Source organism: Salvelinus fontinalis, chromosome 1 (assembly GCF_029448725.1).
Source record: "Salvelinus fontinalis isolate EN_2023a chromosome 1, ASM2944872v1, whole genome shotgun sequence".
NCBI classification, from domain to species: domain Eukaryota; kingdom Metazoa; phylum Chordata; class Actinopteri; order Salmoniformes; family Salmonidae; genus Salvelinus; species Salvelinus fontinalis.
Window position 1 is genome coordinate 5,442,880 of NC_074665.1, and position 27,500 is coordinate 5,470,379.

At 48.4% G+C, this 27,500-nt stretch overlaps 1 protein-coding gene across 3 annotated transcripts in view; it reads left to right on the forward strand.

The window, feature by feature from the left end:
• Window positions 1-27,500, forward strand: part of tasp1 (taspase, threonine aspartase, 1) — a 123,526-nt gene that overhangs the window by 56,260 nt on the left and 39,766 nt on the right. For 2 of the 3 annotated variants that reach the window (XM_055941000.1, XM_055941083.1), the window contains 3 exons: window positions 3,297-3,485; window positions 4,019-4,138; window positions 8,431-8,509. In XM_055941000.1, the coding sequence (XP_055796975.1) occupies window positions 3,297-3,485; window positions 4,019-4,138; window positions 8,431-8,509 (388 nt within the window). The remainder of the gene's footprint in view (window positions 1-3,296; window positions 3,486-4,018; window positions 4,139-8,430; window positions 8,510-27,500) is intronic. The other variant, XM_055941155.1, reaches the window with a different exon arrangement.

A 27,500-nucleotide genomic window follows, 5' to 3' on the forward strand; every position in this document is an offset into this window, starting at 1 on the left:
GGACCTCTATACCAGGCGGTGTCAGAGGAAGGCCCAGTACATCACCGGGGCCCAACTTCCTGCCATCCAGGACCTCTATACCAGGCGGTGTCAGAGGAAAGCTTTAGTCAAAGACTCCAGCCACCCAAGTAAGACTGTTTTCTCTGCTACCACACGGCAAGCGGTACCAATACACCAAGTCTGGAACCAACAGGACCCTGAACAGCTTCTACCCCCAAGCCATAAGACTGCTACACACACACACACACACACACACACACTTCCTGCTAAACTGAACAAAAAGAGAAACGCAACAATTTCTAATATTTTAATGAAGTTACAGTTCATATAAGGTAATCCGTCAATGTAAATCAATTCATTCGGCCCTAATCTATGGATTTCACATGACTGGGCAGGGACGCAGCCATGGGTGGGCCTGGGAGGACACCCACTTGGGAGCCAGCCAGGCCCAGCCAATCAGAATGAGTTTTTACCCACAAAAGTGCTTTATTATAGACAGAAATAGTACTCAGCACCCCCCCCCACGCCAACCATCATCAGAAGATCCCGCATGTGAAGAAACCAGATGTGGATGTCCTGGGCTGGCCTGGTTTCCAAATTGGTAGAGAAATTAACTTTCATTTCTCTGGCAACAGCTCTGGTGGATATTCCTGCAGTCAGCATGCCAATTGCACGCTCCCTCAAAACTAGAGACATCTGTGGCATTGTGTTGTGTGACAAAACTGCACATTTTAGTGTGGCCATTTGTCCCCAGCACAAGGTGCACCTGTGTAATGATCATGCTGTTTATTCAGCTTCTTGATATGCGACACCTGTCAGGTGGATGGATTATTTTGGCAAAGAGGAAATATTCACTAACAGGGTTGTAAACAAAATCCCCCCCCCCCCCCCCAAAAAACAAAAAATATAAATAAGCTTTTTGTGCACATGGAAGATTTCTGCGAGGATCCCCATGTTTCGTGACCTGAAATAAAACACTTTACATGGGCTCCCGAGTGGCGCAGCGGTCTAAGGCGCTGCATCTCAATGCTCGAGGCGTCACTACAGACCCTGGGTCGATTCCAGGCTGTTGCATGGACAATTGTGCATAGGGTGGCGCACAATTGGCCCAGCGTCGTCCGTGGTAGGCAGTCATTGTAAATAAGAATTTGTTGTAAACAAAACTTACCTAGTTTAAATAAAGGTTCAATTTTTTTTTAAAGTTGCGTTTTTAATATTTTTTTGTTCTGTGTAAATAGGTAACCGAATAGCTACCCAGACTATCTGCATTGGACCTCATACGCTGCAGCTGTTGTTTATTATCTATCCTGTTGCCTAGTTACTTTCCCCCTACCGTTATGTACAGTATCTACCTCAATGACCTCGTACCCCTGCACATCGTCTTAGTACTGGTACTCAGTGTATATAGCCTAGTTATCATTACTCAACTCAGTACTGGTACTCAGTGTATATAGCCTAGTTATCATTACTCAACTCAGTACTGGTACTCAGTGTATATAGCCAAGTTATCGTTACTCATCAACAGTACTGGTACTCAGTGTATATAGCCTAGTTATCATTACTCAACTCAGTACTGGTACTCAGTGTATATAGCCTAGTTATCATTACTCAACTCAGTACTGGTACTCAGTGTATATAGCCAAGTTATCATTACTCAACTCAGTACTGGTACTCAGTGTATATAGCCTAGTTATCATTACTCAACTCAGTACTGGTACTCAGTGTATATAGCCTAGTTATCAACTCAGTACTGGTACTCAGTGTATATAGCCAAGTTATCGTTACTCATCAACAGTACTGGTACTCAGTGTATATAGCCTAGTTATCATTACTCAACTCAGTACTGGTACTCAGTGTATATAGCCAAGTTATCGTTACTCATCAACAGTACTGGTACTCAGTGTATATAGCCGAGTTAGAGAGGGGGAGGGAGAGGGAGAGAGAACAAACCGTGTTGATTTCATTAAAAAGATGTTGATTGCATCTGGTCTGGTTCTGATTTTCATACAGCAATGTTATTATGTCTCTGTGTTTGCCAAGCCATAAAAATGTTTCCATTTTAATTTCTCTCTGATTTAAAAAAAATATATATATACTAACACCTGTTCCACATGTGAAAACCATGCGTACAGAGAAGAGTGGAACTTTTAGAAATGGAATTGCACATAACTAATATAATCTTACTTTTAATAGATTTTTGACATACTTTTGGTCATGTAAGTATATGTGGACCAGCGTTTTGGAAATCCCACTCATCGCTCATGGATCAGTGCTCTCTCAAGGGGCTATAGCAGCACACGTGTAGACTACAAATGCATGCTGGGTAGGGGCATGCTCTGAGCCCGTGAAGTGAGCGCTATTGGAGCGGGCGAGAAGACCGACGCTTCAACATTTGGGAATGTCGCTCCACGCTCCAGTCAAATTGGGCTCCACTCCTTGCTCCGCTCATATACTCTGATGTGGACAACTGCTAGTCGAACATCTCATTACAAAATCGTGGGCATTAATATGGAGTTGGTTCCCCCCTTTGCTGCTATAACAGCCTCCACTGTTCTGGGAAGGATTTCCACTAGATGTTGGAACATTGCTGTGGGGGACTTGCTTCCGTTCAGCCACAAGAGCATTAGAGAGGTAGGGCACTGATGTTGGGCGATTAGGCCTGGCTCACTGTCTGTGTTCCATTTCATCCCGAAGGTGTTCGATGGGGTTGAGTTCAGGGCTCTGTGCAGGCCAGTCAAGTTCTTCCACACCGATCTCAATGAACCATTTCTGTATGGAGCTCGCTTTCTGTACACCTGGCGACCGTGTCAGCGCGCACTGCGCCTGGCGACCGTGTCAGCGCGCACTGCGCCTGGCGACCGTGTCAGCGCGCACTGCGCCTGGCGACCGTGTCAGCGCGCACTGCGCCTGGCGACCGTGTCAGCGCGCACTGCGCCTGGCGACCGTGTCAGCGCGCACTGCGCCTGGCGACCGTGTCAGCGCGCACTGCGCCTGGCGACCGTGTCAGCGCGCACTGCGCCTGGCGACCGTGTCAGCGCGCACTGCGCCTGGCGACCGTGTCAGCGCGCACTGCGCCTGGCGACCGTGTCAGCGCGCACTGCGCCTGGCGACCGTGTCAGCGCGCACTGCGCCTGGCGACCGTGTCAGCGCGCACTGCGCCTGGCGACCGTGTCAGCGCGCACTGCGCCTGGCGACCGTGTCAGCGCGCACTGCGCCTGGCGACCGAGGCGTCCCTGGAGACTGTTGGCGAGGCGTCCCTGGAGACTGCTGGTTTAATACAATGTGTTTCTGTACAGGGTTTGTTTTGCAAAGACGGACGGACGGACGGACGGACGGACGGAGTCTGTGGAAGAGCGTTTCATCAGGCCATCCACCGGCCTTTTCCTCTGCTCCGATTCACCAACAAGCCCCTTCCAAAGAAAACCCCAATCAGTGAAGAAAACAAACTGTTCAGAAGAACAACAGAGAATGAACAGATGAGAAATGTGAGAGGAGAGAAGGATAAATCATTTCCTGATCGTATTAATGTTGAACCTGGGTCCCATATTCAAAGGAATTTTCCCATGTCTGGTTGTCAAGGAAAGATGTCTGAGCAAAATATGCTCATTCCTATGTTTAGAACGTCTGGAAGTCTGTGAACTAAGCATGATCGATTGAGTTTGCCTTGGCCATAGCGTTCACACGTTTCTTCATGTTTTATGGAGAGAGGGATATTGCCAGCCCCTGTATTTTCACTACCATGCTTAAGAGACCAACTGTTAGACAGAACCAAATGTACTGTATGTCTACTCAATTAAATAGATTTAATTTAATGTTTTATCTGATCATTTTAAAGGTGAATCCTAACATTTGCTTGATTCGAATTTGAACTTAGTCTCCCGTTGAAATCAAGGGCATGACTAAGTTAAACGTTTATTTGGATGGAAGGTTAGGATTCACCTTTTTATAGATCTTGTTTTCCTCAGCGAGTCGGTGTATGAATGCTTTCTGAGTCACCCAATCTTGTTTTTCCCTTCAGGAGAATGGATCGGGGTTGCTGGACACGGTGGGAGCGATCGTAGTGGACAGAGAGGGGAATGTGGCAGCTGCAGTGTCCTCTGGGGGTTTAGCCATGAAACACCCAGGCAGGGTGGGACAGGTACAGTAACCATGTCAGTAACCATGTCCTCTGGGTCCCAGGCAGGGTGGGACAGTATCCATGTCCTCTGGGTGTCAGGCAGGGTGGGACAGTAACCATGTCCTCTGGGTCCCAGGCAGGGTGGGACAGTATCCATGTCCTCTGGGTGTCAGGCAGGGTGGGACAGTAACCATGTCCTCTGGGTCCCAGGCAGGGTGGGACAGTAACCATGTCAGTAACCATGTCCTCTGGGTGTCAGGCAGGGTGGGACAGTAACCATGTCCTCTGGGTGTCAGGCAGGGTGGGACAGTAACCATGTCCTCTGGGTGTCAGGCAGGGTGGGACAGTAACCATGTCCTCTGGGTGTCAGGCAGGGTGGGACAGTAACCATGTCCTCTGAGTCCCAGGCAGGGTGGGACAGTAACCATGTCCTCTGAGTCCCAGGCAGGGTGGGACAGTAACCATGTCCTCTGGGTGTCAGGCAGGGTGGGACAGTAACCATGTCCTCTGGGTGTCAGGCAGGGTGGGACAGTAACCATGTCCTCTGGGTGTCAGGCAGGGTGGGACAGTAACCATGTCCTCTGGGTGTCAGGCAGGGTGGGACAGTAACCATGTCCTCTGGGTCCCAGGCAGGGTGGGACAGTAACCATGTCAGTAACCATGTCCTCTGGGTGCCAGGCAGGGTGGGACAGGTAAAGTAACCATGTCCTCTGGGTGCCAGGCAGGGTATGACAGTAACCATGTCCTCTGGGTGCCAGGCAGGGTGGGACAGTAACCATGTCCTCTGGGCGTCAGGCAGGGTGGGACAGTAACCATGTCCTCTGGGTCCCAGGCAGGGTGGGACAGTAACCATGTCCTCTTGGTCCCAGGCAGGGTGGGACAGTAACCATGTCCTCTGGGTGCCAGGCAGGGTGGGACAGTAACCATGTCCTCTGGGCGTCAGGCAGGGTGGGACAGTAACCATGTCCTCTGGGTGCCAGGCAGGGTGGGACAGTAACCATGTCCTCTGGGTGCCAGGCAGGGTGGGACAGTAACCATGTCAGTAACCATGTCCTCTGGGTGTCAGGCAGGGTGGGACAGTAACCATGTCCTCTGGGTGCCAGGCAGGGTGGGACAGTAACCATGTCCTCTGGGTGCCAGGCAGGGTGGGACAGTAACCATGTCAGTAACCATGTCCTCTGGGTGTCAGGCAGGGTGGGACAGTAACCATGTCCTCTGGGCGTCAGGCAGGGTGGGACAGTAACCATGTCCTCTGGGCGTCAGGCAGGGGGGGACAGTAACCATGTCCTCTGGGTGTCAGGCAGGGTGGGACAGTAACCATGTCCTCTGGGTGCCAGGCAGGGTGGGACAGTAACCATGTCAGTAACCATGTCCTCTGGGTGTCAGGCAGGGTGGGACAGTAACCATGTCCTCTGGGTGTCAGGCAGGGTGGGACAGTAACCATGTCCTCTGGGTCCCAGGCAGGGTGGGACAGTAACCATGTCCTCTGGGTCCCAGGCAGGGTGGGACAGTAACCATGTCCTCTGGGCGTCAGGCAGGGTGGGACAGTAACCATGTCCTCTGGGCGTCAGGCAGGGTGGGACAGTAACCATGTCCTCTGGGCGTCAGGCAGGGTGGGACAGTAACCATGTCAGTAACCATGTCCTCTGAGTGTCAGGCAGGGTGGGACAGTAACCATGTCCTCTGGGTGTCAGGCAGGGTGGGACAGTTACAGTAACCATGTCCTCTGGGTGCCAGGCAGGGTGGGACAGGTACAGTAACCATGTCCTCTGGGTCCCAGGCAGGGTGGGACAGTAACCATGTCAGTAACCATGTCCTCTGGGTGTCAGGCAGGGTGGGACAGTAACCATGTCCTCTGGGCGTCAGGCAGGGTGGGACAGTAACCATGTCCTCTGGGTGTCAGGCAGGGTGGGACAGTAACCATGTCCTCTGGGTGTCAGGCAGGGTGGGACAGTAACCATGTCCTCTGGGTGTCAGGCAGGGTGGGACAGTAACCATGTCCTCTGGGTCCCAGGCAGGGTGGGACAGTAACCATGTCCTCTGGGTCCCAGGCAGGGTGGGACAGTAACCATGTCCTCTGGGTCCTAGGCAGGGTGGGACAGTAACCATGTCCTCTGGGTCCCAGGCAGGGTGGGACAGTAACCATGTCCTCTGGGTCCCAGGCAGGGTGGGACAGTAACCATGTCCTCTGGGTGTCAGGCAGGGTGGGACAGTAACCATGTCCTCTGGGTGTCAGGCAGGGTGGGACAGTAACCATGTCCTCTGGGTGTCAGGCAGGGTGGGACAGTAACCATGTCCTCTGGGTGTCAGGCAGGGTGGGACAGTAACCATGTCAGTAACCATGTCCTCTGGGTGCCAGGCAGGGTGGGACAGTAACCATGTCCTCTGGGTGTCAGGCAGGGTGGGACAGTAACCATGTCCTCTGGGTGTCAGGCAGGGTGGGACAGTAACCATGTCCTCTGGGTGTCAGGCAGGGTGGGACAGTAACCATGTCCTCTGGGTGTCAGGCAGGGTGGGACAGTAACCATGTCCTCTGGGTGTCAGGCAGGGTGGGACAGTAACCATGTCCTCTGAGTCCCAGGCAGGGTGGGACAGTAACCATGTCAGTAACCATGTCCTCTGGGTCCCAGGCAGGGGGGGACAGTAACCATGTCCTCTGGGTGTCAGGCAGGGTGGGACAGTAACCATGTCCTCTGGGCGTCAGGCAGGGTGGGACAGTAACCATGTCCTCTGGGTGTCAGGCAGGGTGGGACAGTAACCATGTCCTCTGGGTGTCAGGCAGGGTGGGACAGTAACCATGTCCTCTGGGCGTCAGGCAGGGTGGGTCAGTAACCATGTCCTCTGGGCGTCAGGCAGGGTGGGACAGTAACCATGTCCTCTGGGTGTCAGGCAGGGTGGGACAGTAACCATGTCCTCTGGGTGTCAGGCAGGGTGGGACAGTAACCATGTCAGTAACCATGTCCTCTGGGTCCCAGGCAGGGTGGGACAGTAACCATGTCCTCTGGGTCCCAGGCAGGGTGGGACAGTAACCATGTCCTCTGGGCGTCAGGCAGGGTGGGACAGTAACCATGTCCTCTGAGTCCCAGGCAGGGTGGGACAGTAACCATGTCCTCTGGGTCCCAGGCAGGGTGGGACAGTAACCATGTCCTCTGGGTCCCAGGCAGGGTGGGACAGTAACCATGTCCTCTTGGTCCCAGGCAGGGTGGGACAGTAACCATGTCCTCTGGGTCCCAGGCAGGGTGGGACAGTAACCATGTCCTCTGGGTCCCAGGCAGGGTGGGACAGTAACCATGTCCTCTGGGTGCCAGGCAGGGTGGGACAGTAACCATGTCCTCTGGGTGTCAGGCAGGGTGGGACAGTAACCATGTCCTCTGGGTGTCAGGCAGGGTGGGACAGTAACCATGTCCTCTGGGTGCCAGGCAGGGTGGGACAGTAACCATGTCCTCTGGGTCCCAGGCAGGGTGGGACAGTAACCATGTCCTCTGGGTCCCAGGCAGGGTGGGACAGTAACCATGTCAGTAACCATGTCAGTAACCATGTCCTCTGGGTGCCAGGCAGGGTGGGACAGTAACCATGTCCTCTGGGTGTCAGGCAGGGTGGGACAGTAACCATGTCCTCTGGGTCCCAGGCAGGGTGGGACAGTAACCATGTCAGTAACCATGTCCTCTGAGTCCCAGGCAGGGTGGGACAGTAACCATGTCCTCTGGGTGTCAGGCAGGGGGGGACAGTAACCATGTCCTCTGGGTGCCAGGCAGGGTGGGACAGTAACCATGTCCTCTGGGTGTCAGGCAGGGAGGGACAGTAACCATGTCCTCTGGGTGTCAGGCAGGGTGGGACAGTAACCATGTCAGTAACCATGTCCTCTGTGTGTCAGGCAGGGTGGGACAGTAACCATGTCCTCTGGGTCCCAGGCAGGGTGGGACAGTAACCATGTCCTCTTGGTCCCAGGCAGGGTGGGACAGTAACCATGTCCTCTGGGTCCCAGGCAGGGTGGGACAGTAACCATGTCCTCTGGGTCCCAGGCAGGGTGGGACAGTAACCATGTCCTCTGGGTCCCAGGCAGGGTGGGACAGTAACCATGTCCTCTGGGGGAGGGTGAGACAGTCCAGGACAGGGATTTAACTGAGTGATATGCTGCCACTTGTCTCTGCAAGAGGTTTTGACTTGTATTTACTTTACTCCTTGTCCACTACTTATTTCTCCCTCCCTCTCTCCCTCTCTCTCTCTCTTTCTTTATTTCTCTCTCTTTCTTTCTTCCTCTCTCCCTCCCTCCCTCCCTCCCTCCCTCCCTCCCTCCCTCCATCCCTCTCTAGGCTGCTCATCATGGATGTGGGTGCTGGGCTGAGAACACCAGTACCCTGAACCCTTACTCTACAGCAGTGAGTACTTCAGGTAAAACAATCATTCTCCCAATACCTTGTGTTGATGGGCTCTGTCATCTGTCTAAATATCTCAGTTTACAGTCATTTTGATTTGACTAAAAGCCTATTTTGAGACTTGAAGCTCCTTGTGTTCCCTAACGTTTGAAGAAGAGGAAGAAGTTAGTTTGGACCTGCCTGCTTTTAAAGCTGCAATATGTTACTTTTTTCTGGTGACCTGACCAAATTCACATAGAAATGTGAGTTATAGATCTGTCATTCTCATTGAAAGCAAGTCTGAGTAGAGGTAGATCTGTTCTATGTGTGCTATTTCTATGCTTCCTGTTCTTATGTTTCGTTTTTGCGTCTTTTTTTACTTGCGTTTTTTTACACCAGCAACAAACAGCTGAAAAAAATGTTTTTTATGGAACGTATATTTCACAGCGGTTTAGATTCTCTACATTGCTTGTTTTGTCACATAGACTGAAGTTAGTCAAAGTATTACAATTTTAGCAACCAGGAAATGGAGGAGGAATTTCTGCGTATTGCGTCCTTAACTTGCAATGATTGAATGTTTCTGGAGTGCAGATGTAAGTCAGATACAGTGATGTATTCCAAACGTCACTGCTTTTAACCAGAGACCTGGTCTGAAGTGGTGCACTGTATAGGGTGGGGGCTTTCACCTCTTACCCTACGAGGTCCGGAGTCTGCTAGTTTTCTGTTCTACTTGATAATTAATTGTACCCACCTGGTGTCCCAGGTCTAAATCCGTCCCTGATTAGAGGGGAATCACCCACCTGGTGTCCCAGGTCTAAATCAGTACCTGGTTAGAGGAGAATCACCCACCTGGTGTCCCAGGTCTAAATCAGTCCCTGATTAGAGGGGAATCACCCACCTGGTGTCCCAGGTCTAAATCCGTACCTGGTTAGAGGTGAATCACCCACCTGGTGTCCCAGGTCTAAATCAGTAAATCAGTAAATTGTGTGCCATTTGATCTCTTATGTAGCTGACTAAGTCACTGACTGAGTCATGTCGTCTCTTATGTAGCTGAGGGAGGGTACATGAGAGGTCATGTGGGGGATTTGTGACGCAAATGGCACCCTATTGGTTCTGGTCAGATGTAGTGACACCCTATTGGTTCTGGTCAGATGTAGTGCACTATATAGGGAATAGGGTTACGTTTGGGAGGCAGCCAGGGGCTGGGCAGTATTCCTCCTCAGCGGGACCGACAGGCCCCTTCTCAAGACCCAGTTTCTTGGAGTCCTCCAAAATTGAAAGAAGTTGTATTATCTGTTGTGCATTAGCCTGCTGGTGACATTTCACTATGTAGACCTATTGTCCTTGTTCTCAAAGTGTGACGTCTCCTCACGTTGCCTTTCAACCACTAAAAACAACTAGTATTTTTTTTCAATGGAGCAGTTCTATTTTGTTAGTTTAGAGTTTCTCCTTTATGTCTCGCTCATAAATGGAGATGGATTAACTGAGCAGAGCTGGCAGAGGGAAAGAGAGAGGGAGGAAGAGGGGTATGAGAGAAAGCAAGAGAGGGCAAGAAAGAAAGCCAACAAGGGAGTCTGACTAGACTGTCTCTCTCTGCTCCCAGACTCACACTAACTATGCAGTGCTGGCAAGGAAAGGGAGAAGGATGGAGGGAGAGCGAAGGATGGAGGGAGAGAGGGAGAGAGCGAAGGATGGAGGGAGAGAGGGAGAGAGCGAAGGATGGAGGGAGAGAGGGAGAGAGCGAAGGATGGAGGGAGAGAGGGAGAGAGCGAAGGATGGAGGGAGAGAGGGAGAGAGCGAAGGATGGAGGGAGAGAGGGAGAGAGCGAAGGATGGAGGGAGAGAGGGAGAGAGAAGGATGGAGGGAGAGAGAGAGAGCGAAGTATGGAGGGAGAGGGAGAGCGAAGTATGGAGGGAGAGGGAGAGCGAAGGATGGAGGGAGAGAGAGAGCGAAGGATGGAGGGAGAGAGAGAGAGAGCGAAGGATGGAGGGAGAGAGAGAGAGCGAAGGATGGAAGCGAAGAGAGCGAAGGATGGAAGCGAAGAGAGAGAGCGAAGGATGGAAGCGAAGAGAGAGAGCGAAGGATGGAAGCGAAGAGAGAGAGCGAAGGGTGGAAGCGAAGAGAGAGAGCGAAGGGTGGAAGCGAAGAGAGAGAGCGAAGGGTGGAAGCGAAGAGAGAGCGCGAAGGGTGGAAGCGAAGAGAGAGCGCGAAGGGTGGAGGCGAAGAGAGAGCGCGAAGGGTGGAGGCGGAGAGAGAGCGTGAAGGGTGGAAGCGAAGGATGGAATCGAAGAGAGAACACGAAGGGTGGATTCGAAGAGAGAGCGCAAAGGGTGGAAGCGAAGAGAGAGCGCGAAGGGTGGAAGCGAAGAGAGAGCGCGAAGGGTGGAAGCGAAGAGAGTGCAAAGGATAGAGTGAGAGTGGGGTAGAAAGAGGGAGAGCGAGACAGTTTCCCCTCTGATTTCTTTTTTTTCAACAGTGGCTGCAAATGTACAGAATTGTTTTATTTTTATGGAATGACTGAGAAGGTCACTTCTGGTGACTTTTTAAAAAGACATTCTACTCCAAAATGCATGAAAATGTCATTATGTTGACAGCATCTGAAAATATACCTGACGAGCACCACTGGACTGTAGGGAGATGATGATGAGGTGGCTGTTGGCTCAAAGCCCAGTCTGTTTGTTCCAAATACCCAAAGTTGTAACTTGTCACTCTGATCTTAAAAGGGATAGTGTTATATTTTTGGTAATTAAGCCCATTTTCTAGCGACCCAAAGTCAGATGAACCGTTGTTGATGACTTTGTGTGCAGTTTGAAATGAAGTTAGTTTTATTAACTAGCGTTCGCTCAATGACTGGAAGTCTATGGGAACAGCATGCTAGTTAACAGTTGCACTAACGCTAGTTAGGAACTTCCATAATTTGCTAAATCTCGCACTGTCCATTTAAAAGGGCATCTCGGGCAGAAATATTTAGGCCACCACTGCTAAATGAATATAGGGGACATGCTGCAGGAAGAGAGAGGACCAACAAGTCTCATAGCAGACAGGGGTTCAGCCAATGAAAAGTCATGCTTTTATAGAAGTCTCAGACCAGACAGGGCCTCGGCAGCCAATGAAAAGTCATGCTTTTATAGAAGTCTCAGACCAGACAGGGCCTCGGCAGCCAATGAAAAGTCATGCTTTTATAGAAGTCTCAGACCAGACAGCCAATGAAAAGTAATGCTTTCATAGGAGTCTCAGACCAGACAGGAGTTCAGCCAATGAAAGGTCGTGCTTTTTTTTAGGAGTCAATGGGAGTTCTGTTGGCGTAGTAACGGGAGACAGAATCAATGACTGATGTGATATTATGAGAACAACTTTGGTGTTTTCCTGCTCTGCTACTTAGACTTGATGATGACATGTCTTGGGAGTGTACTTAGGGTCGTTGTCCTGTTTGAAGGTGAACCTTCACCCCAGTCTGAGGTTCTGAGTACTCTGGAGCAAGTTTTCATCAAGGATCTCTCTGTACTTTACTCCATTCATCTTTCCCTCGATCCTGACTAGTCTCCCAGTCCCTGCCTCTGAATAACATCCCCACAGCATGATGTTGCCACCACCATGCTTCACCGTAGGGATGGTGCAAGGTTTCCTCCAGACGTGACGCTTGGCATTCAGGACAAAGATTTCGATCTTGGTTTCATCAGACCAGAGAATCTTGTTTCTCATGTTCTGAGTGTCCTTTAGGTGCCTTTTGGCAAACTCCAAGCGGGATGTCATGTGCCTTTTACTGAGGAGTGGCTTCAGTGTGGCCACTCTACCATAAACATCTGATTGGAGGAGTGCTGCAGAGATGTTTGTCCTTCTGGAAGGTTCTCCCATCTCCACAGAGGATCTCTGGAGCACTGTCAGACTGACCCTGACTGTGGCCCTTCTCCCCAGATTGCTCAGTTTGTCCGGGCGGCCAGCTCTAGGAAGAGTCTTGGTGGTTCCAAACTTCTTCCATCTAAGAATGATGGAGGCCGCTGTGTTCTTGGGGACCTTCAATGCTGCAGACAGTTTTTGGTAACCTTCCCCAGATCTGTGCCTCGACACAATCCTGTCTCGGAGCTCTACGGATAATTCCTTCGACCTCATGGCTTGGTTTTTGCTCTGACATGCACTGTCAACTGTGGGACCTTATATAGACAGGTGGGTGCCTTTCCAAATCATGTCCAATCAATTTAATTTACCACAGGTGTAGTCCAATCAAGTTGTAGAAACATCTCAAGGATGATCAATGGAAACAGGTTGCACCTGAGCTCAATGTTGAGTCTCATATCAAAGGGTCTGAATACTTATGTAAATAAGGTATGTCTGTTTTTTTTTATTTTTAATACATTTGCCAAAATTTCTATAAACCTGTTTTCACTGTCGTCATGTGATATTGTGTGAAGATTGATGAGGATTTTTTTTCTCTCCATCCATTGTAGAATAAGGCTGTAACGTAACAAACTGTGGAAAAAGTCAAGGGGTCTGAATACTTTCCAAATGCCCTGTACATAACTAGATCTGCCCAGTTTTTCATTTCCAGGTTGGGTTTATGTAGAATAAGCACCCATTTTAGATTTAGAAGCAGGAAGCAGCTGCCAGTTTGTAGTAGTTTTTGAAGTCTATGAACACCACCCGTTAAAAAGATGTCTCTTGCAATAGAGCAATGTCACCTTGATTTCTCCGTAATAAGTCGAGACATTTAATTCTCTTATTTGGCTCATTAGAGCCCCTCAGATAACAGGAAATGGTCACTAAATTAGCCATGAGCCATCTGTGTTGATGTGAATACCAGTTTGATGGATAAAAAAAAGGGAGGGGGAAAGTAAATAGCTGTAAAGTTACTATTCAGTTCCCAACTAAATAATTATAAACCAGATATTTCTGAAAAAAACAAAATGGTGAACATATAAATTGTTAGATAAAGTTATAAAATGACAGAAGCCTTCGGATTATCATTCCACACCAATATCCCTGTAAAATATATCAAAAACAATTTGAAACAAGAAGAAATCCTCCCTGACAGGTTAGGACACAACAGTCCTCCCTCTCCACTCAATGTTAGATCCGTGACTGAACGCAGAAGTGTCTGTCATGAAAACCCTCACAATAACCCGGAATGTCTCACTCCATTCCCTAAATATCTTGCATAAACTGACACAATAAAGGATATGAGAACGACGAGACATGCTCTGTTGACTTTAGCTTAAATGTAGCACAAACATGGAGAACAATTATTATTATTATTTTTAAAATCATGGTGGGTCCAAATAGTAGATTTTCCCACCACTGGCTGTAGTGACAGAGATAATAGACAGAAGACTGTGGGAGAATATGCTTTAGTGCTGTTAGCTTGAGTTTAAGAGGGAGGTCTTTTATCTTACTACTAGAGATTTTCTTGAGGTTCTGCACACATTCAAGTTCTGATCTGGTTCTGAGAATTCACCCCCCCCACCCCCACCAAATTTGAGGAAGATCCTGATGAGAAATTCTACTCCAAAATGCATGAAAATGTCATTATGTTGACACCATCTGAAAATATACCTGACGAGCACCACTGGACTGTAGGGAGATAATGATGAGGTGGCTGTTGGCTTGAGTTGCCAGCTACAATATTCTAATATCTCACAAACATGTTGTGTGTTTTTTAAAACTCTAATGCCTTGAATCCACCAAATCACTATGTGGTGATTTTCGTAGCTTTTTACAAAAAATAATCTGCTGAATTTCAATAATTGTTTATGTTCCTTAAGGCTCACTTCGGTGCACACATCACAATAGAAGATCCCAGAAACCCTCTTGATTCTTGTCGTGTAAAAGATGAAGGGGGACACCCTGAGGCAGTAGGTCTGTCACAAGAATAAAGAAACCCGTCTCTTTCATTTCCCGTCTCTTCCCAGAGGCAACACAAAGTAATGGCGTGCGTGTTTTAATGTATTTATACAATGTATATGTGCATGCCTAGTCCCTGTGTAGGAATAGATCTTACAGTATACCCTCTAAAAGCTGTTTTTATCGTGGAAAAAGAAGCGTAAAAAAACCCCACCACCATTCATTTTGCTGTCGCGGGTATAAAGGATGTGTCTGAGATATTTCTGAATAGATGCTTCTGTATTGTCATCCTCTTTCCTTTAAGATGAGAGAGGCTAGAAGCTGGTTGGTTGACTTCTCTGTAGCTCGTGGCAAACTTTAACTCTTTTGATACTGTTCGGAGTTCCATCAGCCAAGTGCTTTTCACTGTGTTCGAGGCTGATTTGGTCCGACAGGCTGTATGTAGTTAGGGGGTCATGTCTATTTGGTCAGACGGGCTGTAGTTAGGGGGTCATGTCTATTTGGTCCGACGGGCTGTAGTTAGGGGGGTCATGTCTATTTGGTCCGATGGCCTGTAGTTAGGGGTCATGTCTATTTGGTCCGACGGGCTGTAGTTAGGGCTGTAGTTAGGGGTCATGTCTATTTGGTCCGACGGGCTGTAGTTAGGGGGTCATGTCTATTTGGTCCGACGGGCTGTAGTTAGAGGGTCATGTCTATTTGGTCCGACGGGCTGTAGTTAGGGGGTCATGTCTATTTTGTCCGACGGGCTGTAGTTAGGGGTCATGTCTATTTGGTCCGACGGGCTGTAGTTAGGGCTGTAGTTAGGGGGTCATGTCTATTTGGTCCGACGGGCTGTAGTTAGAGGGTCATGTCTATTTGGTCCGACGGGCTGTAGTTAGGGCTGTAGTTAGGGGTCATGTCTATTTGGTCTGATGGGCTGTAGTTAGGGGTCATGTCTATTTGGTCCGACGGGCTGTAGTTAGGGGTCATGTCTATTTGGTACGACGGGCTGTAGTTAGGGGTCATGTCTATTTGGTCCGACGGGCTGTAGTTAGGGGTCTAGTCTATTTGGTCCGACGGGCTGTAGTTAGGGCTGTAGTTAGGGGTCATGTCTATTTGGTCTGATGGGCTGTAGTTAGGGGTCATGTCTATTTGGTCCGATGGGCTGTAGTTAGGGGTCATGTCTATTTGGTCCGACGGGCTGTAGTTAGGGGTCATGTCTATTTGGTCCGACGGGCTGTAGTTAGGGCTGTAGTTAGGGGTCATGTCTATTTGGTCTGATGGGCTGTAGTTAGGGGTCATGTCTATTTGGTCCGACGGGCTGTAGTTAGGGGTCATGTCTATTTGGTCCGACGGGCTGTAGTTAGGGCTGATGTCTATTTGGTCTGATGGGCTGTAGTTAGGGGTCATGTCTATTTGGTCCGATGGGCTGTAGTTAGGGGTCATGTCTATTTGGTCCGACGGGCTGTAGTTAGGGGTCATGTCTATTTGGTCCGACGGGCTGTAGTTAGGGCTGTAGTTAGGGGGTCATGTCTATTTGGTCCGACGGGCTGTAGTTAGGGCTGTAGTTAGGGGGTCATGTCTATTTGGTCCGACGGGCTGTAGTTAGGGGTCATGTCTATTTGGTCTGATGGGCTGTAGTTAGAGGGTCATGTCTATTTGGTCCGACGGGGCTGTAGTTAGGGGGTCATGTCTATTTGGTCCGACGGGGCTGTAGTTAGGGGTCATGTCTATTTGGTCCGATGGGCTGTAGTTAGGGCTGTAGTTAGGGGTCATGTCTATTTGGTCCGACGGGCTGTAGTTAGGGGTCAGGTCTATTTGGTCCGACGGGCTGTAGTTAGGGCTGTAGTTAGGGGTCATGTCTATTTGGTCCGACGGGCTGTAGTTAGGGGTCAGGTCTATTTGGTCCGACGGGCTGTAGTTAGGGGTCATGTGTATTTGGTCCGACGGGCTGTAGTTAGGGGTCAGGTCTATTTGGTCCGACGGGCTGTAGTTAGGGGTCAGGTCTATTTGGTCCGACGGGCTGTAGTTAGGGGTCATGTGTATTTGGTCCGACGGGCTGTAGTTAGGGGTCAGGTCTATTTGGTCCGACGGGCTGTAGTTAGGGGTCATGTGTATTTGGTACGACAGGCTGAAGTTAGGGGTCATGTCTATTTGGTCCGACGGGCTGTAGTTAGGGGTCATGTCTATTTGGTCAGATGGGCTGTAGTTACGGGTCATGCATACTCAAACCAGATACAAACAGGATATTAACACTCAGCAGCATCAGAGCAGTGGAGCGTTGAGTGGTGTCTTCAAGGTTCAGGACAGCCTGCTTTGGTGGGATGGAGTTTTGGCCTGCCTGGTGACATCAAAGGCGGTAAATTAGTTAATAGACCAATAACAGAGAGTTCCATACCTAGGGTTGCACATTTTGGGGGAATGTTCAGAGGTGGAAACTTTCCGTGGGAATTAACGGGAATATATGGGAATTAACAGAATTATATGCAAATTAATATTAATACCATTTAAATGTAGATGTTTTTTTGCATTGGATATATTTACCATATCATATGGAGACAGAAACATAAACCTTTCACCTTATCATAAGTAGACATAATTGCAAATGATTAAACCCTTCCAATAGAAAATATATATATATTTACTTACGAATTGAACTTTAATTAAATGAGTTGACTCTTCACATGGGATGATTTCACTGAACAACAAAAGAAAGGGAATATTGAATTGATCCCCAAACGTTTTCAACGTCTGTAAAATTATAGTCTAGAAACTAAAGCTTTGGTTGTCTTCCTCTCAGGCTTCCATGTCTTCTTCCTGGATCTCCTCAATGTCCACCTCTTGAACATCAGACTTTGAGGCCTCATCTTCACTGTCACTTTACAACCTTGTTGAGGATGGCTCCTTGTTAGGCTCAAAAAGACTCAGATTTCCCCGGATGGTCACCAGTTTTTCAACCCTTGTATTGGTCGGCCTATTGCATGCTTTGGTGTGTGTGTTCCCAAACAAGGACCAGTTGCGCTCTGAGGCGGCTGATGTTGGTGGGATTTGGAGGATGATGGAGGCAACAGGGGAAAGAGCCTCAGATCCACAAAGTCCCTTCCACCAGGTGGCTGATGAGATATGTTGGCACGACTGCCATATTGCATCTCCATCCCAAAGCCCTTGCTTGGAAGTGTACTTCGCCAGAGCTGTTGCTATTGATAAGGTGTCTGATTCATCATTTTCACCTCGAATAGAAGTAGAGGGACTTTTGTCAGAGGTTGCTTGTCGTGAGCGCTGAGGGAACTTTATGCCCTTGGCCAGATTAGTCTGCATCTTTGTTGCATTCATCACGTATGATTTGGCACAGTATTTGCAAATGTACACAGCTTTTCCTTCTACATTAGCTGCAGTGAAATGTCTCCACACATCAGATAGTGGCCGTGGCTTTTTCCTGTAAAGATGAGGAAAAAAAGAACAAAAATACAATTCCATGTACGGAGAAATAGTTAAGCAGTTAGAGTAAACAACTCCTTTGTAAGATAAATGTTTTAAAATGAAACATGTATGGAAACAGGTGAATTAACACTCCTCAGTTAGCAGGTTTAAGCAAGCTAACACCCACATGGTAGCAAAAACTAACTAGCAGAAATTGTTAACAACTTAGAAAGGATTTAAACACACTTTACTGTAGGCTACTATTTACTAGTTAACAAAAAATAATGTATGTCATATAAAATATATTCACCCCACCCAGTATTGTAATCAAAACTTACCAAAAAGTATGTAGTCCTTGGCTCAGACAGTGTAGTAGTGTGGGCCTAATAGCATCTCATTCGTGTGCAAGATCCTGAGAATCAGCTGTACATGTGATGGAAGAATGCACTCTGCATGCAGAGGGTTGCAATTCCATTGAATTGGGAATAGTTTAACCAATATATGCCACAAGACCTAGAATTGCCTTATGTGTATCCCACAAAAAAAAGGTTCACTGTTATAAGCAAACTTTTTTTTGATGAATTTAAGCAAAATTACCCAAATTCCCGAGCTTAACTTCCCACGGAAAATTTCCGACGCTGTGCAACCCTATCCATACCTCTCTGCCAATAAGAGCTAGTTGTTAGTGTCCCCCACTCAGACCACTCCCAGACAGGCCTAGCAAAATTATTGCTTAAAAAGCACATTTATTTTTTTTTAGAATTTTAATTGAAAACAATCACAGTAAAGTGCTTAATTGTGACCCAGAAATTATTTTGTTATTGTTATTGTAAGATCACCACGGGTTTACAGCCACTTCCAAATCACTCCCTACCCCTCCCCGTTGGCCCTAGTCCTTCTCTTCTGCAGATCTGTAAGGTGTAAGCAATATGGTTTCGGCGTACTTTTATAGTCGGTAGTCCTTCTACCCTTCAGATCTGCAAATATTAAACGTCTAGGGCCAAGGGGAGTGGTAGGGAACCAGCTCCTAGAGAACTGGGTGAATGTGCCAGACAACACACAGGAAGTGTGTGTGTGTGTGTGTGTGTGTGTGTGTGTGTGTGTGTGTGTGTGTGTGTGTGTGTGTGTGTGTGTGTGTGTGTGTGTGTAGGAAGTGTGTGTGTGTAGGAAGTGTGTGTGTGTAGGAAGTGTGTGTGTGTAGGAAGTGTGTGTGTGTGTAGGAAGTGTGTGTGTGTGTAGGAAGTGTGTGTGTGTGTAGGAAGTGTGTGTGTGTGTAGGAAGTGTGTGTGTGTGTAGGAAGTGTAGGAAGTGTGTGTAGGAAGTGTGTGTGTGTGTGTGTGTGTAGGAAGTGTGTGTGTAGGAAGTGTGTGTAGGAACTGTGTGTGTAGGAAGTGTGTCAGGGTTTCTGTTAGGAAAATGTGGCGCCGGACAACATGACTGGGAAGATTTTAATTTACCGGTCGTTTGAGAAATTTACCAGACCCATAATGCATTGGGTGTGTAACCCATTAGGGTGTGTACCCACGGTTCTCAGAATGACAGAAATCACATTTAGAGGATGGTAATGCATCTCAACAGAACATTTAGAGGATGGTAATGGATCTCGACAGAACATTTAGAGGATGGTAATGCATCTCAACAGAACATTTAGAGGATGGTAATGGATCTCAACAGAACATTTAGAGGATGGTAATGCATCTCAACAGAACATTTAGAGGATGGTAATGCATCTCAACAGAACATTTAGAGGATGGTAATGCACCTCAACAGAACATTTAGAGGATGGTAATGCACCTCAACAGAACATTTAGAGGATGGTAATGCACCTCAACAGAACATTTAGAGGATGGTAATGCACCTCAACAGAACATTTAGAGGATGGTAATGCACCTCAACAGAACATTTAGAGGATGGTAATGCACCTCAACAGAACATTTAGAGGATGGTAATGCACCTCAACAGAACATTTAGAGGATGGTAATGCACCTCAACAGAACATTTAGAGGATGGTAATGCACCTCAACAGAACATTTAGAGGATGGTAATGCATCTCAACAGAACATTTAGAGGATGGTAATGCATCTCAACAGAACATTTAGAGGACGGTAATGCATCTCAACAGAACATTTAGAGGATGGTAATGCATCTCAACAGAACATTTAGAGGACGGTAATGCATCTCAACAGAACATTTAGAGGATGGTAATGCATCTCAACAGAACATTTAGAGGATGGTAATGCATCTCAACAGAACATTTAGAGGATGGTAATGGATCTCAACAGAACATTTAGAGGACGGTAATGGATCTCAACAGAACATTTAGAGGATGGTAATGCACCTCAACAGAACATTTAGAGGATGGTAATGCATCTCAACAGAACATTTAGAGGACGGTAATGCATCTCAACAGAACATTTAGAGGACGGTAATGCATCTCAACAGAACATTTAGAGGATGGTAATGCACCTCAACAGAACATTTAGAGGATGGTAATGCACCTCAACAGAACATTTAGAGGATGGTAATGCACCTCAACAGAACATTTAGAGGATGGTAATGCACCTCAACAGAACATTTAGAGGATGGTAATGCACCTCAACAGAACATTTAGAGGATGGTAATGCACCTCAACAGAACATTTAGAGGATGGTAATGCACCTCAACAGAACATTTAGAGGATGGTAATGCACCTCAACAGAACATTTAGAGGACGGTAATGCATCTCAACAGAACATTTAGAGGATGGTAATGCATCTCAACAGAACATGCAACTCATGTAATGAAGCAGACAATAAACCTTCATTTTCAATCAATTACCAAAATTATATTTGCAGGAAAACACCATTCTAAACAGAGCACACCTGGGGAAACACCATTCTAAACAGAGCACACCTGGGAAAACACCATTCTAAACAGAGCACACCCAGCACACCTGGGAAAACACCATTCTAACCAGAGCACACCTGGGAAAACACCATTCTAACCAGAGCACACCTGGGAAACACCATTCTAACCAGAGCACACCTGGGAAAACACCATTCTAACCAGAGCACACCTGGGAAACACCATTCTAACCAGAGCACATCTGGGAAAACACCATTCTAACCAGAGCACATCTGGGAAAACACCATTCTAAACAGAGCACACCTGGGAAAACACCATTCTAAACAGAGCACACCTGGGAAAACACCATTCTAACCAGAGCACACCTGGGAAAACACCATTCTAACCAGAGCACACCTGGGAAAACACCATTCTAACCAGAGCACACCTGGGAAAACACCATTCTAACCAGAGCACACCTGGGAAAACACCATTCTAACCAGAGCACACCTGGGAAACACCATTCTAACCAGAGCACATCTGGGAAAACACCATTCTAACCAGAGCACATCTGGGAAAACACCATTCTAAACAGAGCACACCTGATAGTTGTTCCATATGTGAAAGAGATGTAAAGATCTGTTAGATTCTTAGAAAGAGGGGGAATCTGAAGATGCAACACCTAGGATGGGTTGATGTGACGAGGATTGTTCCTTTGGCTTCTGGACAACCATAGAACGTTATTATGACAACCAATAGAACTGGAGAGAAATGTCATAATGGGGGTCCAATAGAACAGGAGAGAAATGGCATAGTGGGGGGTCCAATAGAACAGGAGAGAAATGACATAGTGGGGGGTCCAATAGAACAGGAGGGAGATGACATAGTGGGGGGTCCAATAGAACAGGAGAGAAATGGCATAGTGGGGGGTCCAATAGAACAGGAGGGAGATGACATAGTGGGGGGTCCAATAGAACAGGAGAGAAATGGCATAGTGGGGGGTCCAATAGAACAGGAGGGAGATGACATAGTGGGGGGTCCAATAGAACAGGAGAGAGATGACATAGTGGGGGGTCTAATAGAACAGGAGGGAGATGACATAGTGGTGGGTCTAATAGAACAGGAGGGAGATGACATAGTGGTGGGTCCAATAGAACAGGAGAGAGGTGACATAGTGGTGGGTCTAATAGAACAGGAGAGAGATGACATAGTGGGGGGTCCAATAGAACAGGAGAGATATGACATAGTGGTGGGTCTAATAGAACAGGAGAGAGATGACATAGTGGGGGGTCTAATAGAACAGGAGAGAGATGACATAGTGGTGGGTCTAATAGAACAGGAGAGAGATGACATAGTGGTGGGTCCAATAGAACAGGAGAGAGATGACATAGTGGGGGGTCCAATAGAACAGGAGAGAGATGACATAGTGGGGGGTCTAATAGAACAGGAGAGAGATGACATAGTGGGGGGGTCTAATAGAACAGGAGACAAATGACATAGTGGTGGGTCTAATAGAACAGGAGAGAGATGACATAGTGGGGGGTCTAATAGAACAGGAGAGAGATGACATAGTGGTGGGTCTAATAGAACAGGAGAGACATGACATAGTGGAGGGTCTAATAGAACAGGAGAGAAATGACATAGTGGGGGGTCTAATAGAACAGGAGAGACGTGACATAGTGGGGGGTCCAATAGAACAGGAGAGAGATGACATAGTGGGGGTCTAATAGAACAGGAGAGAGATGACATAGTGGGGGGGTCTAATAGAACAGGAGACAAATGACATAGTGGGGGGTCTAATAGAACAGGAGAGAGATGACATAGTGGGGGGTCCAATAGAACAGGAGAGAGATGACATAGTGGTGGGTCTAATAGAACAGGAGAGAGATGACATAGTGGTGGGTCCAATAGAACAGGAGAGAGATGACATAGTGGGGGGTCTAATAGAACAGGAGACAAATGACATAGTGGGGGGTCTAATAGAACAGGAGAGAGATGACATAGTGGGGGGTCTAATAGAACAGGAGAGAGATGACACAGTGGGGGGTCCAATAGAACAGGAGAGAAATGACATAGTGGGGGGTCCAATAGAACAGGAGAGATATGACATAGTGGTGGGTCCAATAGAACAGGAGAGACATGACATAGTGGGGGTCCAATAAGGAAGTACATGGAAATGCATAAACTGAGATTATGTAATTACTCCTGTCTATACATAAATAAATAAATATTTCTAAATACTTCACGAGACTTGGCCACAGAGGAATGGAGTGTCATAAGCTTCTTAAAGTAATATCTGTGGATTGTTTCAGATCACAGGCTCGTAGGCCTTTCCCTATTTGAGAAGCCCGCGGCACATCGCTGATTATTGAGTCGCGGCTGTCAGTGGAATTACATCTCTTTTATGTGTTTGGTGTCTTGAGTATCATTTAAAATGTTGAGACTAGAAGGGGAAGGGGAAGGGGAAGGGGAAGGGGAAGGGGAAGGAGAAGGAGAAGGAGAAGGAGAAGGGGAAGGGGAAGGGGAAGGGTAAGGGTAAGGGTAAGGGTAAGGGTAAGGGTAAGGGGAAGGAGAAGGAGAAGGAGAAGGGGCAGGGGAAGGGGAAGGGGAAGGGGCAGGGGCAGGGGAAGGAGAAGGGGAAGGAGAAGGGGAAGGGGAAGGAGAAGGAGAAGGAGAAGGGGAAGGGGAAGGAGAAGGGGAAGGGGAAGGAGAAGCGGAAGGGGAAGGAGAAGCGGAAGGGGAAGGAGAAGCGGAAGGGGAAGGGGAAGCGGAAGGGGAAGGAGAAGCAGAAGGGGAAGGAGAAGCAGAAGGGGAAGGAGAAGCGGAAGGGGAAGGAGAAGCAGAAGGGGAAGGAGAAGCGGAAGGGGAAGGGGAAGGGGAAGGAGAAGGAGAAGGAGAAGGGGAAGGAGAAGGGGAAGGAGAAGCGGAAGGGGAAGGGGAAGGAGGAGGAGGAGGAGGAGGAGAAGGAGAAGGGGGAGGGTGTATGGCGAAGATACAGGCCTGTCTCTTTCCAGAACGGCTCAGCTGTCTCCCGCCAATTCTTCTGCATTCATCGTTTCATTGTGTGAATTGTTTGCCTTTTTATTTATTTTTTAAATTATCAATTCACCTTTATATATGTCACCAGTAGTAGATGTACCGCTAATCCTTGTCGTTTGGTTACATAAATTCTGTTAATGTATAACAGTCATTTACCGTTTCTCGTTCTCGGAGTGGAAACGTTTGTTGACTTCACTTCCTGCTACACTTGTGAGAAAGAATTTTTTTTATTTTTTTTTCAGAATCACATTTTACGAGATTTGTTCTTTTCATTGTGTTTTGTGTGGAGTTCTCCCATGTGATCAATGAGCATGGATCTGGTTTCCCTGTACATGTTGAGGGAGCAGTGTGCCTGAGCACTCCTGTTCATGTTGAGGGGGCGTTGTGCCTGAACACTCCTGTTCATGTTGAGGGGGCACTCCTGTTCATGTTGAGGGAGCGTTGTGCCTGAACACTCCTGTTCATGTTGAGGGAGCAGTGTGCCTGAGCACTCCTGTTCATGTTGAGGGGGCGTTGTGCCTGAACACTCCTGTTCATGTTGAGGGGGCACTCCTGTTCATGTTGAGGGAGCACTCCTGTTCATGTTGAGGGAGCACTCCTGTTCATGTTGAGGGAGCACTCCTGTTCATGTTGAGGGAGCACTCCTGTTCATGTTGAGGGGGCACTCCTGTTCATGTTGAGGGGGCACTCCTGTTCATGTTGAGGGAGCGTTGTGCCTGAACACTCCTGTTCATGTTGAGGGAGCAGTGTGCCTGAGCACTCCTGTTCATGTTGAGGGGGCGTTGTGCCTGAACACTCCTGTTCATGTTGAGGGGGCACTCCTGTTCATGTTGAGGGGGCACTCCTGTTCATGTTGAGGGAGCACTCCTGTTCATGTTGAGGGAGCACTCCTGTTCATGTTGAGGGGGCATTGTGCCTGAGCACTCCTGTTCATGTTGAGGGGGCATTGTGCCTGAGCACTCCTGTTCATGTTGAGGGGGCATTGTGCCTGAGCACTCCTGTTCATGTTGAGGGAGCAGTGTGCCTGAGCACTCCTGTTCATGTTGAGGGGGAATTGTGCCTGAGCACTCCTGTTCATGTTGAGGGAGCGTTGTGCCAGAGCACTCCTGTTCATGTTGAGGGGGCATTGTGCCTGAGCACTCCTGTTCATGTTGAGGGAGCAGTGTGCCTGAGCACTCCTGTTCATGTTGAGGTGGCATTGTGCCTGAGCACTCCTGTTCATGTTGAGGGAGCAGTGTGCCTGAGCACTCCTGTTCATGTTGAGGGGGAATTGTGCCTGAGCACTCCTGTTCATGTTGAGGGAGCAGTGTGCCTGAGCACTCCTGTTCATGTTGAGGGGGAATTGTGCCTGAGCACTCCTGTTCATGTTGAGGGAGCGTTGTGCCAGAGCACTCCTGTTCATGTTGAGGGGGCATTGTGCCTGAGCACTCCTGTTCATGTTGAGGGAGCGTTGTGCCTGAGCACTCCTGTTCATGTTGAGGGAGCGTTGTGCCTGAACACTCCTGTTCATGTTGAGGGAGCGTTGTGCCTGAGCACTCCTGTTCATGTTGAGGGAGCGTTGTGCCTGAACACTCCTGTTCATGTTGAGGGGGCATTGTGCCTGAGCACTCCTGTTCATGTTGAGGGGGCGTTGTGCCTGAGCACTCCTGTTCATGTTGAGGGGGCATTGTGCCTGAGCACTCCTGTTCATGTTGAGGGGGCATTGTGCCTGAGCACTCCTGTACATGTTGAGGGGGCATTGTGCCTGAGCACTCCTGTTCATGTTGAGGGGGCATTGTGCCTGAGCACTCCTGTTCATGTTGAGGGGGCATTGTGCCTGAGCACTCCTGTTCATGTTGAGGGGGCATTGTGCCTGAGCACTCCTGTACATGTTGAGGGAGCGTTGTGCCTGAGCACTCCTGTTCATGTTGAGGGGGCATTGTGCCTGAGCACTCCTGTTCATGTTGAGGGAGCGTTGTGCCAGAGCACTCCTGTTCATGTTGAGGGAGCGTTGTGCCAGAGCACTCCTGTTCATGTTGAGGGGGCGTTGTGCCTGAACACTCCTGTTCATGTTGAGGGAGCGTTGTGCCAGAGCACTCCTGTTCATGTTGAGGGGGAATTGTGCCTGAGCACTCCTGTTCATGTTGAGGGGGCGTTGTGCCTGAGCACTCCTGTTCATGTTGAGGGGGCATTGTGCCTGAGTGTTGTTTTTTTACCATCCATTGCTAATAATAATATTAAAACTATAATTCCTCACAGTAAGCTATTTGAAAAATCCTTCTAACAATCTCCCCCTCGATAATCACCAATCCTCGGTGTGAAAGAGCAATGGAACTTATTGGTCGACTGCTACATTGGCCAATAGCAGGGCTCTCCAACCCTGCTCCAGGAGCGCCACCATCCTCTAGGTTTTCACGCCAAACCTAATCTAGCCTGATCTAACCTGATTCTAATAATTAGCTGGTTGTTAAGATGAACCAGGTTAGTTACAACTGGGGTTGGAGTTAAAACCTACAGGAGGGTATCTTTCCAGAAACAGGGTTGGAGTTAAAACCTACAGGAGGGTATCTCTCCAGGAACAGGGTTGGAGTTAAAACCTACAGGAGGGTATCTCTCCAGGAACAGGGTTGGAGTTAAAACCTACAGGAGGGTATCTCTCCAGGAACAGGGTTGGAGTTAAAACCTACAGGAGGGTATCTCTCCAGGAACAGGGTTGGAGTTAAAACCTACAGGAGGGTATCTCTCCAGGAACAGGGTTGGAGTTAAAACCTACAGGAGGGTATCTCTCCAGGAACAGGGTTGGAGTTAAAACCTACAGGAGGGTATCTCTCCAGGAACAGGGTTGGAGTTAAAACCTACAGGAGGGTTTCTCTCCAGGAACAGGGTTGGAGTTAAAACCTCCAGGAGGGTATCTCTCCAGGAACAGGGTTGGAGTTAAAACCTACAGGAGGGTAGCTCTCCAGGAACAGGGTTGGAGTTAAAACCTACAGGAGGGTATCTCTCCAGGAACAGGGTTGGAGTTAAAACCTACAGGAGGGTAGCTCTCCAGGAACAGGGTTGGAGTTAAAACCTACAGGAGGGTATCTCTCTAGGAACAGGGTTGGAGTTAAAACCTACAGGAGGGTATCTCTCCAGGAACAGGGTTGTAGATTTGTATAATTTTATTTCAGATTTTTAGGATTAAACACATGACTAATCCCCTCTCCTCCCTCTTCCTTTAGTTGGCTATTCCCTACTCCTCCCTCTTCTTTTAGTTGGCTATTCCCCCCTCCGCCCTCTTCTTTTAGTTGGCTATTCCCCTCTCCGCCCTCTTCCTTTAGTTGGCTATTCCCTCCTCCGCCCTCTTCCTTTAGTTGGCTATTCCCTCCTCCGCCCTCTTCCTTTAGTTGGCTATTCCCTCCTCCGCCCTCTTCCTTTAGTCGGCTATTCCCTCCTCCGCCCTCTTCCTTTAGTCGGCTATTCCCTCTTCCTTTAGTCGGCTATTCCCCTCTCCGCCCTCTTCCTTTAGTTGGCTATTCCCCCCTCCGCCCTCTTCCTTTAGTTGGCTATTCCCCTCTCCGCCCTCTTCCTTTAGTCGGCTATTCCCCTCTCCGCCCTCTTCCTTTAGTTGGCTATTCCCTCCTCTTCCTTTAGTCGGCTATTCCCTCCTCTTCCTTTAGTTGGCTATTCCCTCTTCCTTTAGTTGGCTATTCCCTCTTCCTTTAGTTGGCTATTCCCTCCTCCTCCCTCTTCCTTTAGTTGGCTATTCCCCCCTCTTCCTTTAGTCGGCTATTCCCCCCTCTTCCTTTAGTTGGCTATTCCCCCCTCCGCCCTCTTCCTTTAGTTGGCTATTCCCTCTTCCTTTAGTTGGCTATTCCCTCTTCCTTTAGTTGGCTATTCCCCCCTCCGCCCTCTTCCTTTAGTTGGCTATTCCCCCCTCCGCCCTCTTCCTTTAGTTGGCTATTCCCTCTTCC